The following is a 16,879-nucleotide window of genomic DNA, read 5'->3' on the forward strand; positions in this document are numbered from 1 at the left end:
CTCTTCCTTTTCTTTTTGTAGTCTCAACCAATGGGAAGAAATCCAACAATCGCCGTTCAGAGCAAGAAAGGGACATACCAACATCATCCGAACAGATGCCTAGAAGGTGAGCGTCTGGTTCGTTGACCCGTTGCCACCATGGAAGGCGACAAGACTCGGACAATATGTATTAAGGAGAAGGGGAAAGAAAAAAGGGACAAACGCAAACCAGATCTGCCTTCCCAAAGACACACCAAAATAACGCACGGAACGACGAAAAAGATAGCAAGGGCCGAAGCAATTCATACCAATAAGCGTACCAGGTCTTGGATGACAAGTCACTTGTGAGGACTTCCCAAAGGACATATCTATTGCCAGGTCGAATCACGGTCGTCCAAGCACCGCGATTGACCGGATGATCATACCCAATTCAACTCCAAACCTCCAAACCCGTCATTAAATCGTAGGTCGATGAGGGTAGTGTAACAAACAGGTCATCGAGTAAATTATGTGGATAACGAAAGATAACGTGTTGTGTATCCTCGGGGGCGGCGCTCTTATAAGAGGCCTTCTTCGCCGATGCCAGGGAGGCCAGCCCCAGCAACGTTGATGTTCTGACCCTGCATGACACCCCCGCCGAACTGGAGGTTGCGACCGGCAGCCAGTTGGAACTCGGGATTGCAGGGTGGAGAATGCGACTTGTGGTACTTCAGACCGTTAAGGTTCTTGTAACGCTTACCACAGACTTCGCAGCGGTAAGGCTTCTCCTTCTCCATGCCGAGGGTACCAGGATACGGGGTCGACGTTTCCGGGTTAACAATCGAGAAGGTACCGTCGGCGTTGTCATGCAGCTGTTGATTGTTGTGGCCGTGCTAGGAGATAGTTAGGCGTGGACAAACAATAAAACAAAAGTAGACGACACTTACAGCTTTGTGGTACTTCAGACCATTCTGGTTCTTGTACGCCTTTTCGCAGCCGATGACTGGACAACGGAACGGTTTCGGTTCTTCGTTGGGCAGCAAGGCGGTGGTATCAGGAACGCCGGCCAACAGCTGCTGCTCCCGTATGCGCCGAGCGATCTCACTGTTAGGGCCGTACTGCGCGCCACTGAGCTTGAAGTGCGCATTGGGGGTATTGATGCCGCCAGTTGGGCTAAACAGGCGTTTGGCTGGTTCATCAATGCAAAGATCCACCATGTCATTATTGGTGGGGAATCGATTGAACTGCGACTGGGGTTGCATCATAGGGTTCTGCATCGACAGGTCCCCGAACCCAAGCATACTTTCGTCGAGTTCGGCCGGGGTTCCAGGGGCGGAGGAATCGGGAGTGCTGCGGAACTGAGAGGTCTGTAGAGGGTTGGCCATCAAAGTAGGCGTGTTCACGGAGGAGACAGTAGGGTTATTGTGCAGGGAGAGAGGGCGGCCGGAACCCACGGGTGTACCCGGCTGAGAACCCTTGAAGCCTTGATTGCTTGACAGCATCGAAAGATTCAAGTGCGGCGTCCGCTGATTAGAGTTACCAAACGGAGCCTGGCTTCCTTCGCGAGACTGAGGAGAGAACAGCTGCGAAGAGGCATCATTATCTCCCATTGGCTCGTCCAGCTCCATATCGTCCATCGTGTCAATGTCAACGTGTTGAGGGGTTTGAACGCTCTGGTTCAGCTTGCGCTGCATATCGATCGCCCGGTCAGGCTGCATTCCACGGGCTTGGTTGTTGTTCTGCTGGCTTTGCTGTTGCGCCATAGCGGCCGCCATCGCTGCGCGAGCATCAGCTTGGCTGGGACGATGGCCCTGATGGGGAGACTTGGTGGCGTGGGCTTCTTCGTAGTGTTGCAGGAGATCGTGGAGCGTCGGCAGAGTGACCCCACAGCAGGAGAAGTCACGCATGAAATTCGCTTCCAGCTTAGGTAGATACGAGGATGAGTGGAAAGAAGGCGATTGAAATGTGGTGAAGGGAGATGTGCCGGCCATGATGATGCTAGCAGGCACAGTTAGTGTCCATTCGCGATGGTCGGAAGGATCGCCCCGCGCAATCGGGAACAACAGCAGCGCTTAAGGATTTGAAAAACAACTTACTCGTCTCGTATCCAGCTGCCGACAGAAATACCGCCCCAACTCATCCCACCAACTAAACTTCCCGCGAGGGATTCTCGCCGTTGCTTATCGCGGTTGGACCCGGACACGGAGATGGGTTTTGTCCCGCTTCCCCATTGTGCGGTAGCTGCGCCGATGGAATCCTTTCGGGGAGGGGGAGCTTTGAACATATTGATAGCCGCGCCGTTGGCATGAGAAACACTCCCTGACCGTTCGCCTGCTTTTTGTAGGGCCGAGGTCAGGTTGGAAGCCTGCTGGCCCGGGGGCGAGACAGAGCTCTGACGAGTGGCGATGTCGATCGGTGCCGCGGTGCCGTTCATGGTGTCAGCGGCGAAGTATAATATAGACAGAGAGTATGTGCGAAAGTCGGTCACTCGTCCCCAAACAGAGGGCGAAGAGTGTCGAGATCAGGTAGAGCAAAGGAGCGTCGCGGAAGTCTGATGAAGTTCGAGGTCACGAAGACAGAGACCTTTTCCTGATCCGGGGCGACAATACCGCCAAACCCGAGGGTATGGTAACGGGGGTGGTTGTGTCCCGGGCGAATGCGCGATGAGGGGGGGACACCAGAGAAGGAGAGCTGGTGAAGAAGAGGAGAGGAGAGAGTCGGATCTAAGGGCTATAGCATGAAGGAGAGGACGCCTCGACAGTGAGGTGTAGTTGTGGGCGGGATCGCACAGCGTGCACCCTCGGATGTTGTCCCGCTTTGGCTGCGGAACCGTGACGGATTCGGGAAAAGTGGCGGGAGATAATACAGTGGAGGATGGCAGTCAAGCAAGGATCACCAGGTGGTAACAGATGCAGGAAAAGAGCGAGAGAGATGCGATAATAGGGGATGATGATGGATCCAGTGGGATGGATACCCGGGGGGTGAGGGGGATAAGAAGAGGAAGAGGAAGAAGTTTAGGGACACGAGAGGAGAACGATGGATGATGAGGCAACTGGCAGCTCCCGCCGTAATTACGCGGCTTGGTGTAAGATTACGATGTAATTCACGGTAATGGCGGTCCGCGGGCGGGAACCGCGTAAGGACGATGTAATGGTCTGAAACGACATGACTAATGGGAACTCCTGGATCCATCATGATGACATGACTTTCTCCGTCAACGACATGCTGAAATAATACTATAGTCCGTCACGAAAGATGGAGATGATGGTTATCTTTCTTTCTACTGTACTCTCCCGGAGTACAACCGGCTGTTTCTCCGTCGAATGGTGGACTCGGCTTTCACGGATCGGGAGCGCTGGAAGCGGTGGGATGGATGGAGACCGGTTGCAGTCTGCCTGGTCGGTTTACCAGAATAGGTAGCTGACCCTATGGAGCCCCAACTTACGTTAGTCCCAAGTCGTTAGGGCGTGGCTGTCACTGTACAGTACTACTAAGTTCAGTTAGGTACTGTGACATGCTTGCATCCTGTATGCGTAACGATGGTCGTCTCAGTAGAATGGATGTACAGAGTACATTAGACGTTCTCATTCTTTGATGAATATTGTCGAGAACCATTCACTCTTCCTGGACTCGATCGGATATGGTCTCTCCCGGTCGAACAGATGCGCAAATATCCACCCGTCCACATGTTTCTGAGACAAAACCGACACTCTAGAAACAAAACAATCCTTCCATCGGGAGAGATTAGCATGTGAACGCGTCTCCGACCATCTCTCAAAACCCAAGAAGGACTATATCAGACTTCAAGATCTCCACTAAACCATAGATGCAATGTACTCCCGTGGCTTTGATCTTCAGGAACTCCCTCGGCTTGACCATGCTTGAGCGGATGTCTGCAGGACTGTAAACCCAAATATCCACGCCGGTTAAATCTATCCTTCTTCCAAGACAAAATCTATACCCAGCGGATATGCCCTTGAGAACAGAACGGAGGCTAATCAAGGCGATAAGCTACATTCCGTACGCTTATCAATCATGAGTCTACCCCGCAGTGATCACATCGCCAACTGCATTGTCGTGGCGCCATCCGTATGGTAGGCCGAATTGGCGGTCTGCAGGAATCAGCCGAGATTGTCTATCCGTTGGCATTGAGTATCTACTCCATGCTTCTTCCATGACGATTCGAACTGTCTGGCGAGACCTTCATCTCCCCGTAGGGGTCTGGGATTAAATTACGACTGATTCCGCTACAAAGTTGGCGCCGTGTCTAACTTTAAAACCGACCACACGAGGCCCAAGCCCATCTCCAGATTGATGTCATCGATCATCAATCGTCGCAATTTCCACGATGTTTTGCCGATGATGACTGTCCACAGCAATGACCATCAGGAACATCGTCGGACAATACGGGCGTGACAAGTGTTTTCTTTTTCTGTTGTTTCCCGGGTGGCAACCCCCTGAAGACTCCCGACCAGGAAAGCCCAGCCATTGCGACAACATGTGCGTTTCAGGGGGCTGGGCAAATGACACTTGTGCATCTCTCGAGTAAGGAGATGTGGAGAGGCGCCACTTTGGCGTCGCCTATGGAGTAAACACAGACTACAATGCGGTCTTCTGATACTGCTCGGCACGTAGATGGCTACTACGGAGTATCCCCATAGATTGCTGGGTTCTACTAGTAGTACGTGTACTCCGTACTATTGCTCCAACAATACAGCCAATGAGATGGCGGAACACAGATCTGAGCTGTGATATGTTCGTCCAACCAACCATGCAGGGGCCAAAAGATGTCAATCTGCATTGTGATACCCCAGTTTCTTTGAACAACAATGAGAAGTGTTAGATATGTGATAGATGTGCATTTCCAGCAGCAACGCCTGTGCGTGCATGAAGGAGCTGTGGATATATCAGATCATGCGGTGGCAGACGATCTGTCTACTAATACTCTGTAGTATCCCTCTCTCCAAAGACCCCCAAAACAAAGCAAGCGCCGGAGGAGCTATCCGGGAGTCTTGTGATCGGACGCCAAGATTCCCATACCGTGAATTGACGATCGCCATTGGCTTTGTCTAGCCGCAGATCGGCAAGGGCCGTCGACATCTGTACGGTCGTTGAGGGATCACGGGGTGTCCAAAATCAATAGACGTTCGTTCGGGCATCAGAAAAAGGGGGCGTGGTTGTAAGTAGTTACGGAGGACATGGCTGGCACCCAGAAATTGAGGCCGTGGAGTGGGTGGAGACGGCGACAATAATGGGTCGGTCTTGGCAAGGCGCCCTTTCCATTCGTTGAGTTCTTCTAGAAAAGCGCGAGAGCCGAATCGAAGCCCGCCGAGTGGGGTCGCTCCACCGCTGTACGGTAATGGTATCCGTACGGTACGCGCTGTATCCCGTTTCCCCGTATGATACCGATTCCGGGAAGATTACCGCGTCGAACGAAAGCAGCTGACGTTCGTAGACATCATCGCATCTGAGCATGCCGATCTAAACCTTAGATCCTACTACATGCCGCCGCCACCGTCGGTAGTCCGCCTGGCGCATGAACTCATAGGAGAATCTACTATGTAGCCTTAGTTCATAACATGTCAGTTATATTGAACTCATTTGGACTTCATTCGAGCCTGACGAGTCTAATATGGAGTCCTCGTCCCATCAAGTTGTATCAATTGGGAGGTGGAAGTATGACCAAAGTGGCAAAACCAGAGAACAGAAGTGTGGATCTTCATATCTTTCTAGACTCCTAAGATCCTCTGTTCTTACAAATATCCCAGTTGGGTCTACTTGAGAAGGCTAATCGGTACTAGGTAGTGTCCGGTTATGAAAGAATATGTTGTTGCTTCTCACAGAAGTATAGTATGGATTCCGGACCTGAGCTAGTTTAACCTCGAGTGACGTCTTAGCCTTTACTATACATATTAATGTCAGGGAATACACTCCCACGTCAAAAGCCTCCATAGATCGCCCCAGACACCCGAATTTACGACAAATATATCGGCATGAATAGCACCTTCACACACAATCCCATCATCCATCTACGAAGCAGAAACGGATAGAAAATAGGCAAGTCACATATAATCTTAGTACAATTGTTTCAATTCAGTCGAACTCTCCCAACAGGGGATGGTGACAAGCGGAGAAGATATAGATACCCACTAGACTCTATTCAAAGCACGCATCCTGGTATAGAACAGTCCCTTAACCCGTAATCAGGGTCACTAGCAGACTCGGTAGAGGTTTCCCTCCTGTAGAAAAAGACAAGAACTCCAAGAGTCCCAGTTATATATCTGGCCTCTGCCATCATGGACATGCTTGTACTATCATCAGTGGGTAGAGGCGTCCAACACTCGGTGAACACATGATGACAACTTCATCAATGGGTGACGCGATGGAGTCTGACTCAGGACCAAAGCAGAGTACTATGAAGAGCACAGAGGCAGAAAGATGACAATTTGGGAGCTGCCTACAATTTTCCACGAGAAAACGATGTAAGGAGAATGTAAATTCGAGTACAATAACTCATCCCACCTGGAAGGTAGGTGATGTGTGGTTGATATACCCGGACTGCTCGTGTGCCTGGCCTGACGCTCTCCAGCTGCATCTCTGGGCGTGGATCTTTATGCCACCCCATGACAAACTCCACGAGGACACTGTTGAAAGGTTTGGCCCGGATAGAGCTGAATTCGGGCTGACCCACTGGTGAAGGTGCTAGCGATGGTCCGCACAATCCCTAAGCTAAGCTGTGGGCCGAACTTCCTCGTACAATCGACTTTACTAGAACCTGTACAAGCCGATATTAATGCAACTGGAGGATGTGCAACATGCTCAATATACAAAACTGAGATATATTTGATGTTATTGTTGGACGGTGAGTAGCATGTCATACTGGCGGTGACAGAGTTTGAGGATCGACACGAGGTAGATTGCAATCGCCTTGGAGATGGAGCATATCCACCGCTGCTATTCTGATCTAGGGTCTATTAAGGTTGCCATCATCCACTCATCTAGATCGGCAGATAACCCTTCACCCTAATTTCGAACAGACAAACCTTCACCATCATGTTTACCCAGACCGGAGGTGATCTAGAGTTAGGGTTCGCGTGGACAGCGCGCATATCTATACCCGACGGTTCACCACATCTTCTACTCGGTACTTGCTGATGGACACACGAGGGACCCTGACGATCGTCTTCTTTCGAGTATGCAGGTTCCACTTGCGCGGTAATAGCTCGCCATGATTCGGTCAATACAGGGCAAACTGTTGATCGATCAAGATTGACTCTTTCCCCACCCGCATATAGCGCGATGAAGATGATTTCAAATTTGCATCTCAACCCCAACAAAAGGATGAGTCTTGGTGACTACGAGTCATGTCTGGATAGTCATGGCAGCGTGTCAATAGCACAAATCTATCTGTTTTGGCGCAGAGAAAGATACATCTGTTGTAGAAAGCCTCCATGTAGGATAGTACTGCATGCTGACTATTGCTGAGGCCTGACGAGAGCAAGCAGACGATGGGGAAGAGGACAGTATCAAAGTCAGGAGACAGTGGAGCAATGGAGTCTGTACGCTGTCGATTCTCCTTGTTTAGTCACTCCTATCGTGATAATGGAGTGCGCTTGACTAAGGGTCCACCACATCCAGATATAAAAGGCTGCCTCCTCCGGGTCAAGTCGATTCTCAACCAAATCATTCCTTCATTCATTCCTTACTGCTGCTACTCTCCGGTTCATTGAACCCAGTCACTCTTTCAGTCACCTATCCAACCTATTCCAACCCATTACGTTCCTTTCTTCCGCTTAATCTCCAACCTTTGAGTACGTCCTCTCAGATGGATATTGAATGAAGCTAACAACAACAGCCACCATCAAAATGCGTTTCGACATTGCTGCCACTGCCACCACCCTCCTCGCGGCCGTTGCCTCCGCCTCCCCGGCCGCTGTCCACCAGACCCGCGACACCGACCTCAGCCAGGTCCCCGTCATGAGCCTCGTCAAGGCCCTGGTGCACAAGCTGCCCGTCGCTGCCGACGTGTCCCAGCTAAACCCCCAGTCCGGCAATGTGGGCGTGGGCGTCAGCGCTGATCTGAGCAAGATCCCTATGCTCGGCTCTCTGCCTCCGTTTGACCGTACCATCACTGTGAACGTCAGTGTTGGTGGTCTGTCTGGTCTGCTGCCTTCTAGCTATTGATTTGAGGATGGCTTGCAGAGATAATGTAATATAATATGTACTTCATATGGGTGTAATGCCTAGGCCCGCAGATATTTACTTGATAATCTAGAAGTTGTGAAAGGCTTTGAAGTGATAATATGATAGGAAGCATTGTTAGGATATATTTTGTTGTCTACTTCGGTCAAGAATCTTCTATGACAATACTACAACATTCCAAGTTGTCATACTAAATACTGACATGGAACCATGAAATAAGCAGAAACTCTCTGTCGTGTAGAAGCATGGAGTAATACCTAGGTAGTACTGATACTATCCCAATGTAGAAAACAAACCTTGGCATGTTTGTCCGCCCTGACCACCCAAAAGCTTCACTCTCACCACCACTACAACCACAACCACAACCGCAAATCCAACCCAACCTCACCATGTTAAAACCCACAATACGCCCGCGGAGCCTCGCACTCCCACTCAATCTCAATCTCCCTCTCCGAACCTCCCCCCCAACCCGCCTCCATTCCACCTCCTCCGTCTCCCCCAATGAACTCTCCCACTTTAGCGCCCTCGCCAGCAGCTGGTGGGATCCCATGGGCCCCTCGCGCGTCCTGCACCTGATGAACCCGCTCCGCCACGACTTCATCGCAACCTGTCTGGCCGAAGGCCCTCCCCGTCCTCTCCCGCCGGACCCGGCCAGCAACAAAAACAACCTCCGCTACCTCGACGTCGGCTGCGGCGGCGGCATCTTCGCCGAGTCGCTCGCCCGCACCATCCCCTCCGCCAACACGCCCAACACACCCGCCACCGCGACGCGCGCCGCACACATCACCGCCATCGATCCCACGCCGACGCTCATCCGCATCGCCAAGGACCACGCGCGCGCAGACCCGAAGGTCGCGGCGCACCTGCGCGCCGGGCGCTTCGAGTACCGCAACTGCACGCTCGAGACGCTCGTTGCCGAAGCGGAGGCCTCTGAAAGCGGAGCCGGCGCCGGCGCCGCGTACGACGTCGTCACGCTGTTCGAAGTCCTAGAGCATATAGATAGCAACGCCAGCTCGTCGCCGCTGCGCTTCCTGACGGATTGTCTACGGCTGGTGCGCCCCGGCGGCTGGCTGGTCGGATCGACCATCGCGCGCAGCGTGCCCTCGTTCCTGGTGAACCAGGTGATTGCCGAGGCGCCGTGGCCGGTCGGCGTGGTGCCGCGCGGCACGCACGAGTGGAGCAAGTTTGTGAACCCGGCGGAGCTGGAGGGGTGGGTGCAGGAGGGGTTGATGCGGGTTGCGGATGGGAAGGCGGCGCGGGCGGGGGGTGAGGCGCTGCGGGGGATGCGCTGGAAGTGCGCGGGCGTGATGTATTTTCCTGGGTTGGGGTGGAGGATTGTGTCTGGGAGTGAGGAGTGGGGGAATTATTTCTGGGCTGTGCGGAGGGGCGAGTAGTAGATTGATGTACTGTACTGTATACTAGGGACTGGACTGGATAGATGTATATTAGAATAGACTTAGTTCGTGATAACTACCGCCGCTTCTTCTTCCCCTTCTTGGTCGACGGCTCCGGCACGCTGACCGTCCCCTGGACGATGTCCTCGCTCTGTCCCTTCAGCCGCTCTGACCCGCTGATGAAGAAGGTCAGATCGCGGTTCTGCTCCGTCAGGTCGGCGTTGGCGACGCGCAGCGTCTCGACCTCGCTGGATAGATGCTCAATGCGCTTCATCAGGCTCTCGTTCATGGTTTTTTCCTCGCGCCACTCCTTCTCCAGCTTGCGCGCCATGCTCTCAGCTTTGTCTGCGCGCTTCTCCGCGCGGAGCTTGTCGCGCTCGAGACCCGGCACGGTCTCGCCGACGAGCCGGTCGTACTGCGTCTGCAGCGCGCGCAGAGACTCGTCCGCCCGCTCGGCCGCCTCTTGCGCCGCCGCCGCCGCGGCGCTCGCCTGCGACGCCTTGTCGACGGCGCGCTCGACCACCTCCTCAAAGTACGCGCGCTGGCTCTCCAACTGGCTGGTCAGCAGGTGCGTGTACTCGACGCTGATATTCTCGAGCTTCTCGCGGGGCACGGCGTCGGACCAGTCGGGCGGGTCGAGCGCGCTGTGGTCGGCGGCCGGCAGCTCGACCAGCTTGCCGTCGGATTTGCTCTGGATGATGCGGTGCACGTAGGCATCGCCGACGTAGTCCCACACGCGCTGCGAGGCGAGGTCCATCGCGAACGCGTGCGCCGTGTCCTTGTAGTGCGCGAATGCGTGCGCCCCATCGTACCGCCCGCAGCCGACGTGCCCGCAGATCAGACACACCCACAGGTTGACGTCCGAGTGGCACACGTTGCATTCGGCGGGCGGCTGCTCCGCGTCGTCACCGGACGGCCCCGCGCTCTGGCTCGTCTTGCGCAGGTCGTCCTGCGTGTACCGGCACACCGGACACCCGCTGCCTTTCCACTTCTGCAGACACGTGCAGTGGAAGACGTGCTGGCAGATGATCGTCAGCAGCCCTGTCGTCTCGTCCATGCGCTCCAGGCACACGGGACACGTGGGCAGCTCGATGAGCGCCGGGGTGCGTGGCGCCAGCGGCCGGGTGGAAAGCGTCGCGGACGGTATGGGTTGGCCAGAAGTGGTGGCCGTTGTCGCGGGAGGCTGCGACTCGGGATCGACGGCTTGTATTTCGACTGTCTTCACAAAGACGACGTGACACGTTTCAGGCTGTACCAGTTAGCATCGATCACACCCGATCCATACGAAAGGTAACAAACCTCCATGCTGTTAAACACCTTCCCATTCCACTCCTTCTGCCACTCGCGCGCCTTCTTTCCGCTGCGAAACTTCATCAAAACCATGTATCGATTGGCGCGCGCGGTCCGGATCATGCGAAAATGGCTCACGTCATCTCTGGTCCCCTCGCCGACAAACCCCAAAAAGTCGCTCGGCGACATATACGACGGCACAGCCAGAATACATAGCGTTGTGCAGTCATCGTCTGGATGGACCACCTCCCGTGGCGGCGTCGACGACGCACTCCCCAAATCATCGTAGGACTGACGCGCCGCGGCGGCCGCGGAGCCCTTCAACTCCGGGGGATAGTCCTCCTTGACTAAGTAAGGAGTCTCGTGGACATCGCGATACAGATGGACGATGCCCCAGACGCTGTCGGAGGACTGCTCGTCGAGCGGGATGTAATGGCCCTTGGTGCGGAGGCCGCCGAGAATGTCGGTGCCGATGCCGGTGGCGATGGGGTTGTCGGGGAGATCTCTGCGGTCGGGGCGCTTCGTCGTGGGAATTTCCTGTGCCGTGGGGATCATATCAATGCACCCGATGGAGACTTTGTCCAGCCGGAGGTCGCTCTCGAGGTCGGATGCGGGGGTGGAGGATGTAGTGTAGAGAGGGCACGGGCTGGTGTTGTCGGTGTTGCGAGAATGGGACGACGCAGAAGAGCATCGAGAGGGTTCGTTGGAATGACGAGGACCGCGACCAGACGGTGCTGAAGCCCGCGGTCGCTTCTGGAAAGGAAGAAGAGCTTCGCAGGCCGAGTCAAACGCCAGAGAAGTTGCCGACTGATCATCCGCGCCGTGGGCGTAGCTGCTGAGGAGATTGGGCTGGGGACGGGCAAAGAGTTCGATCGCGAGATGATAGAAATAAGAGGGCATCCCGACTCACATTGCGGAGATGGTGATGTCTAGGTCTAGGTGGTGGAGAGTGGGATACGACTACATGATAAGATATTCACGTGACACTCCGCAGTGGCCACCGTCCGTCGCCACGTTGGGTCGCCACGTTGCTTGTCTCATCCTACGCATGACTTGCGGACTACGAATTTGGGCATGATGATAGACAGTAGAATATGTCCGTAGACTTTCAATTCAAGTGGTTATAATAAGGAAAGAAAAGCACCAAACTCGGGTGCCACAGATGCTTGTAACAGTATCAAACCATAGTCCTCAAGCCAACCGAACGCCATGCGAGCCGTCCAACCCAAGGATCGTAACAGCAAAGGGAATCAAGATCGTAATCAGTTTCCGCCACGGAGACGGAGGACGAGGTGCAGGGTGCTCTCCTTCTGGATGTTGTAGTCCGAGAGCGTGCGACCATCTTCCAGCTGCTTACCAGCGAAGATGAGACGCTGCTGGTCTGGGGGAATGCCCTCCTTGTCCTGGATCTTGGACTTGACGTTGTCGATCGTGTCCGAGCTTTCTACTTCCAATGTGATGGTCTTTCCGGTGAGGGTTTTGACGAAAATCTGCATACCACCACGCAGACGAAGGACCAGGTGCAGGGTAGACTCTTTCTGGATGTTGTAATCGGAGAGGGTGCGGCCATCTTCAAGCTGCTTGCCGGCGAAGATCAGACGCTGCTGGTCGGGCGGGATGCCCTCCTTGTCTTGAATCTTAGACTTGACGTTGTCGATCGTGTCGGAGGATTCCACCTCCAGGGTGATGGTCTTTCCGGTCAGGGTCTTGACGAAGATCTGCATACCACCGCGCAGGCGCAGGACCAAGTGAAGGGTGGATTCCTTCTGGATGTTGTAGTCGGACAGGGTACGACCGTCCTCCAGCTGCTTACCAGCGAAGATCAGGCGCTGCTGATCGGGAGGGATACCTTCCTTATCCTGGATCTTCGACTTGACGTTATCGATGGTGTCGCTGGACTCGACCTCCAGGGTGATGGTCTTGCCAGTCAGGGTCTTGACGACTGAGGCGAGTTAGTAATGTTTATCTTTGGGTCGCCACTGGGTGGCGAAAAGAGTCAACGGAACTTACAGATTTGCATGCCACCACGGAGACGGAGGACGAGATGGAGAGTCGACTCCTTCTGAATGTTGTAGTCGGACAGAGTGCGGCCATCCTCGAGCTGTTTACCCGCGAAAATCAGGCGCTGCTGGTCAGGAGGAATACCCTCCTTGTCCTGAATCTTGGACTTGACATTGTCGATGGTGTCGCTGGACTCGACCTCTAGAGTGATGGTCTTGCCGGTGAGAGTCTTGACGAAGATCTGCATGGTGACGAGATGCGCGGAAGGAAATAGATGATAGGAATCGAGAGAGATGGAGAGATGGGGAGATGGAGAAGTGGTGATGGAAGACACAGGTAGGAGTCAACCAAGGTGAGGTGAGGAAGAAGAGAGAGAAGAGAAGTAGGGAAGAGGAGAGAATGAAAGAAGGAAGGCTTAAGTAGGCGGGCGACAGAAGAGGGGAGGCAAAGCGTCTTAGTCAGGGTGAGAGAGGGTGATAGGTCGATAACGTGATCCAGGGCGGTTGTTTGGCTGCGTTTTCCGGCCACTCACCAGCCGATCCTTTCTAGTAACTTCCAGTTGGCACTGCCCGCTTATGGCGTATCTCTGGTGACTCAGGCCGGTCTTTGGGAGTCCTGGCGACTCCGGCCGTTCCCGCCACTGACGCCACCAGTCGGCATCTCAGCCCCTGTATGATTCATCCGGGGGGGGTTCTTATCAGTTGGTAGTACCTAGTACTGTAGGTAGTTGTCTTTATTCACTGTCAGTAAGTGATGTCTAGTGATCTCTACCCAGCGCCTTCACTATCAGATTACCAAGGTACCTAGTAACTAGTTAGATAGGAGAGATGGAGTCCGATGACGTTGATCGAAAAGAGGGGAAAGCGGATCTTCAAAGGGGGAAAATGGGTCAGGTGATCGTCGCATCCGTCATGCCCCCACTCACTACGATACTTACTCCGAGGTACTATCAACAGAACAGAATCGTATGAAGAAATAAAAGTTGTTCATTCAGTACACCACGCCCATACCACTCCACCCATGATTCTCTGTCACTCCGATATTGAAACACAATTCCACTCCACAAAGATCCAAAAACAACAACAGCAAAAGGAAATCCAAATTCAACAACAGATCCGCGTCCCAGCGAGAACTAGCCTCAGCAGCAGACAGCACAGCGCGCTTCATCGCGGACATTTCGTGACCATACAGTATCATAACATTCGTGATCCTCATCATCGCGGGGCTAAATACGTGCGACAAAGGCTATACGACGGAGAAGGGAAAGAGTGTCATGTAGGAAATCAAAACGCATAGCACAATCACAGGGAAGGGAGAAAAAGAGAAGAGAAAGACCGAGATAGTAAACACGAACAAACGAGTCGCTCAGGACGGTATGTATGCGAGGGTCATCATCGTCAGTGTCGTGTCGTGAATCCATTGCCGTCATCCAAGGCAAAAAACACAAGTCGTTTAGTTGGCGCGAATTACCAGTCGCGAAAGGAACTTGTTCGAGAGACAGTCAAAGTCGTTGCGGTTGAACTTCGAGGCCGAGCGACCGCGCAGATAGCTCTCTGTATGCATATTAGGAACGAAATCACGAAGCATCTTAAAATTAAACCTACCATATTGAGTGACATGCTGACGGACTTCCGTCATCGTGGTGCACACGTCCGGGTTCGAGTGCAGCAGGTGGTGGTGCTTCTGCGTCTCCCAATCGGTGAACGCGGGGAGCTTCTGCGAGATCGCCTGGAACAGGCCCACAATCACCCCCACGGGTGTCGTCTCCATGTCGCTGCAGAACTTGTCGACCGCCGCCGCATCCTTCGGGGGTTAGTCTCTGGACCTGATACACAATAGGGCAAGGAACTCACCGGAGTACGGTAGTGGCTGTCAAACTGCATCTCCTCCCACACCGCCAACAGAATCGACGCCAGGATAAAGATGGTCGGCCAGTTCTTCAGCTTGTCGCCGCTGTACACGCTGGAGTAGAGAGCCGAAAGCTCCTCCAACACATCCTTCTGCAGCTCACGCCACATGTTGGCCATGGCACATTTGATCTGGAAGTTAATCATCACCGGGGCCATGGTCTTGCCCCGGAACTTGGACGACTCGTCCTCGATCTTGCCGAGGAGGCCTTCTTCCTCCCCAAGGCCCTCGACCAGGGTGACATGGAGCGTCAGGTTGTAGGCAATGATGAGCTTCAGCGCCTTGCGGATGACCGGCAGCTTCGTGCGGAAGTAGTAGCGGAACGCCGTCTTGAGCATCTGCGTCAGGAACGGGGTCCCCTCGAAGTAGTCGTCCACGAACTTCTCAAAGGTGCCGTTGCCATCGATGTGGCGGTCGAGGTAATCCGACAACATGGGTTGCGAGATTCCCTCCATACCGGCAGACAGCTTGGCGGTTTCCACCTCGTGCTCTGTGGGCTCCCGCCGCATGGTCTCCACCCAGTCCACGCTGAAGCACTGCTCGTTGTGGACGTAGACCTCCCGTGCATTGATGGGGAGGACCTGGCCGTAACCATGGGTGATGAAGAGGAGTCGCTCGTGCTCGGAAAAGCCCTTGATATTGCCCACAGAGAATCCCATGCTGATATGACGTTCGTAGTCGGCCTTCCAGTCCTTCATGAAGTAGCCGATCTCCTTGATGTCGATGCGCGTGCAGGGCACCTGCCACAACCGCGCATGGGACGGTTGACAACCCGCACAGGGCTCACCTTTGTCGCACTACAATCGAAAGTCAGCTGCCGAAATTCACACCAGAGCTCTGAGGATTACGCTTACCGTTTTCTTGAGGAACTTGCAACGCAGACACGCGCGCAGCTTGCGGATTTCGCTCGCCTGCTTCCGCTGATCGGGCTTCAACGGACCCTTCCGCTTTCCAATGCGCTTCTCGGTCTCGGGCTTGCCGTTCTGGGACTGCTTGCGCACCTTGGTTTCGGCAGTCTTGGCCGCAATGGGGCTCTTCCGCGAGGGCCTCCGGCTCGGCGGGGACGCTGACGACGCCTGTGACCCGGACGACCGCGTGGGCGAGGACGACTTCTTCACAGGGACGGGGATGGGGCGCACGATGGCAACGGGACTGACCGCGGTGGGCGATTGGGAGCCATGCGAGGTGTGGTCGTAAGAAACGCGGCGGGTCATGGGGTTGGTGAAGGCAACATCAAAGTTGGTATCCGAGCCCGGAGAGTTGATTGGGTTGGCAATATCCACGAAGCTGCTGTAGGAGGTCGAATAGGACGACTCGGAGAGACTACGGTCATGCAGCGTCTGAGTGGGGTTGATGAAGATGCCCTGATCCGGGAAGGAGTAGTCGGCCGAGCGACGCTCGATGGTGGCCCAGCCATTGTCGCTGCTCGTGCTCGTCAACGAGCGGACTTCAAGGTAGGTGTCGGTGGGAGAGCTGCTGTCGAGGACGTTCTGGGGCCCCGCCGTATACGGGGGCATGTGGGACAGACCGTCCGGAAAGGACATCAGGTCGGCGTGCAGGTCCTGGTAGGAGAAGGGGACCATGTCCACGGGCCCCGCGAGAGGCAGATAGGGGCCGTCCAGCAGGCTCGCACTCATCTGGCCCTGCGGGGCGGCCATCAGATCGACGGGGGACGACTGGATGGGCATGCCATAGCTGGAGGTGGTGAACTGGGCGGCGGCGGCTGCGGCCGCGGAGGCCTCCTCGGGGGAATACTGAAGATGGGGTTGCAGATGGTGAAATTGCCAGTCAACCATGAGGTTGGGATCTGAAGGTTCAAAGGAGTGACCGGTGGTCTGCAACGGGGAGATGTCGCGGGCATCTTCAGGCCGGTGGGCTGACTGCTGGTCGACGGCTACCGGCCAGGACTGCGAAGCGATGTAATTCCTCGAGTCATAGTCCAGGCCGATGAAGCCGTCGCTAGATAAATCGACATTTGACATGGTGGAATGGGCGAGGGTTTGTTGATGAAGAGGGTTGGATGCTACCACCTGGGTATGGAGAAGTAGATAGAAAGGAAAATCAATCAAATGGCGGGAGGGGGGAAAGCAAGGGAACAAATGACCGGAAAAAAGGAAAAAGCAAAA

The 16,879-nt window shown here is 54.5% G+C and overlaps 5 protein-coding genes across 5 annotated transcripts; 1 reads left to right on the top strand and 4 right to left on the bottom strand.

The window, feature by feature from the left end:
• Positions 1 to 536: 536 nt before the first annotated feature.
• ATEG_00691 (zinc-coordinating transcription factor SFP1) lies at positions 537 to 2,392 on the bottom strand (the record flags this gene model as incomplete). The annotated part of the gene is made up of 3 exons (XM_001210777.1): positions 537 to 851; positions 906 to 1,956; positions 2,055 to 2,392. 3 exons carry the CDS (start codon positions 2,390 to 2,392, stop codon positions 537 to 539), a joined length of 1,704 nt encoding a protein of 567 aa, XP_001210777.1.
• Positions 2,393 to 7,824: 5,432 nt separating this feature from the next.
• On the top strand, positions 7,825 to 8,142 carry ATEG_00692 (uncharacterized protein; the record flags this gene model as incomplete). Its single annotated transcript, XM_001210778.1, has 1 exon — positions 7,825 to 8,142. One exon carries the CDS (start codon positions 7,825 to 7,827, stop codon positions 8,140 to 8,142), a length of 318 nt encoding a protein of 105 aa, XP_001210778.1.
• Positions 8,143 to 9,630: 1,488 nt separating this feature from the next.
• On the bottom strand, positions 9,631 to 11,399 carry ATEG_00693 (putative RING and UBP finger domain protein; the record flags this gene model as incomplete). The annotated part of the gene is made up of 2 exons (XM_001210779.1): positions 9,631 to 10,803; positions 10,854 to 11,399. 2 exons carry the CDS (start codon positions 11,397 to 11,399, stop codon positions 9,631 to 9,633), a joined length of 1,719 nt encoding a protein of 572 aa, XP_001210779.1.
• A 707-nt stretch (positions 11,400 to 12,106) lies between these two features.
• ATEG_00694 (ubiquitin family protein) lies at positions 12,107 to 13,092 on the bottom strand (the record flags this gene model as incomplete). The annotated part of the gene is made up of 2 exons (XM_001210780.1): positions 12,107 to 12,786; positions 12,855 to 13,092. The coding sequence occupies 2 exons, from the start codon at positions 13,090 to 13,092 to the stop codon at positions 12,107 to 12,109; spliced, it is 918 nt and encodes a 305-aa protein (XP_001210780.1).
• Positions 13,093 to 14,297: 1,205 nt separating this feature from the next.
• ATEG_00695 (Zn(II)2Cys6 transcription factor domain-containing protein) lies at positions 14,298 to 16,735 on the bottom strand (the record flags this gene model as incomplete). The annotated part of the gene is made up of 4 exons (XM_001210781.1): positions 14,298 to 14,398; positions 14,450 to 14,648; positions 14,699 to 15,550; positions 15,608 to 16,735. 4 exons carry the CDS (start codon positions 16,733 to 16,735, stop codon positions 14,298 to 14,300), a joined length of 2,280 nt encoding a protein of 759 aa, XP_001210781.1.
• Between the last annotated feature and the right edge of the window lie 144 nt (positions 16,736 to 16,879).

Source organism: Aspergillus terreus, genomic scaffold, assembly GCF_000149615.1.
Source record: "Aspergillus terreus NIH2624 scaffold_1 genomic scaffold, whole genome shotgun sequence".
Lineage (NCBI taxonomy): Eukaryota > Fungi > Ascomycota > Eurotiomycetes > Eurotiales > Aspergillaceae > Aspergillus > Aspergillus terreus.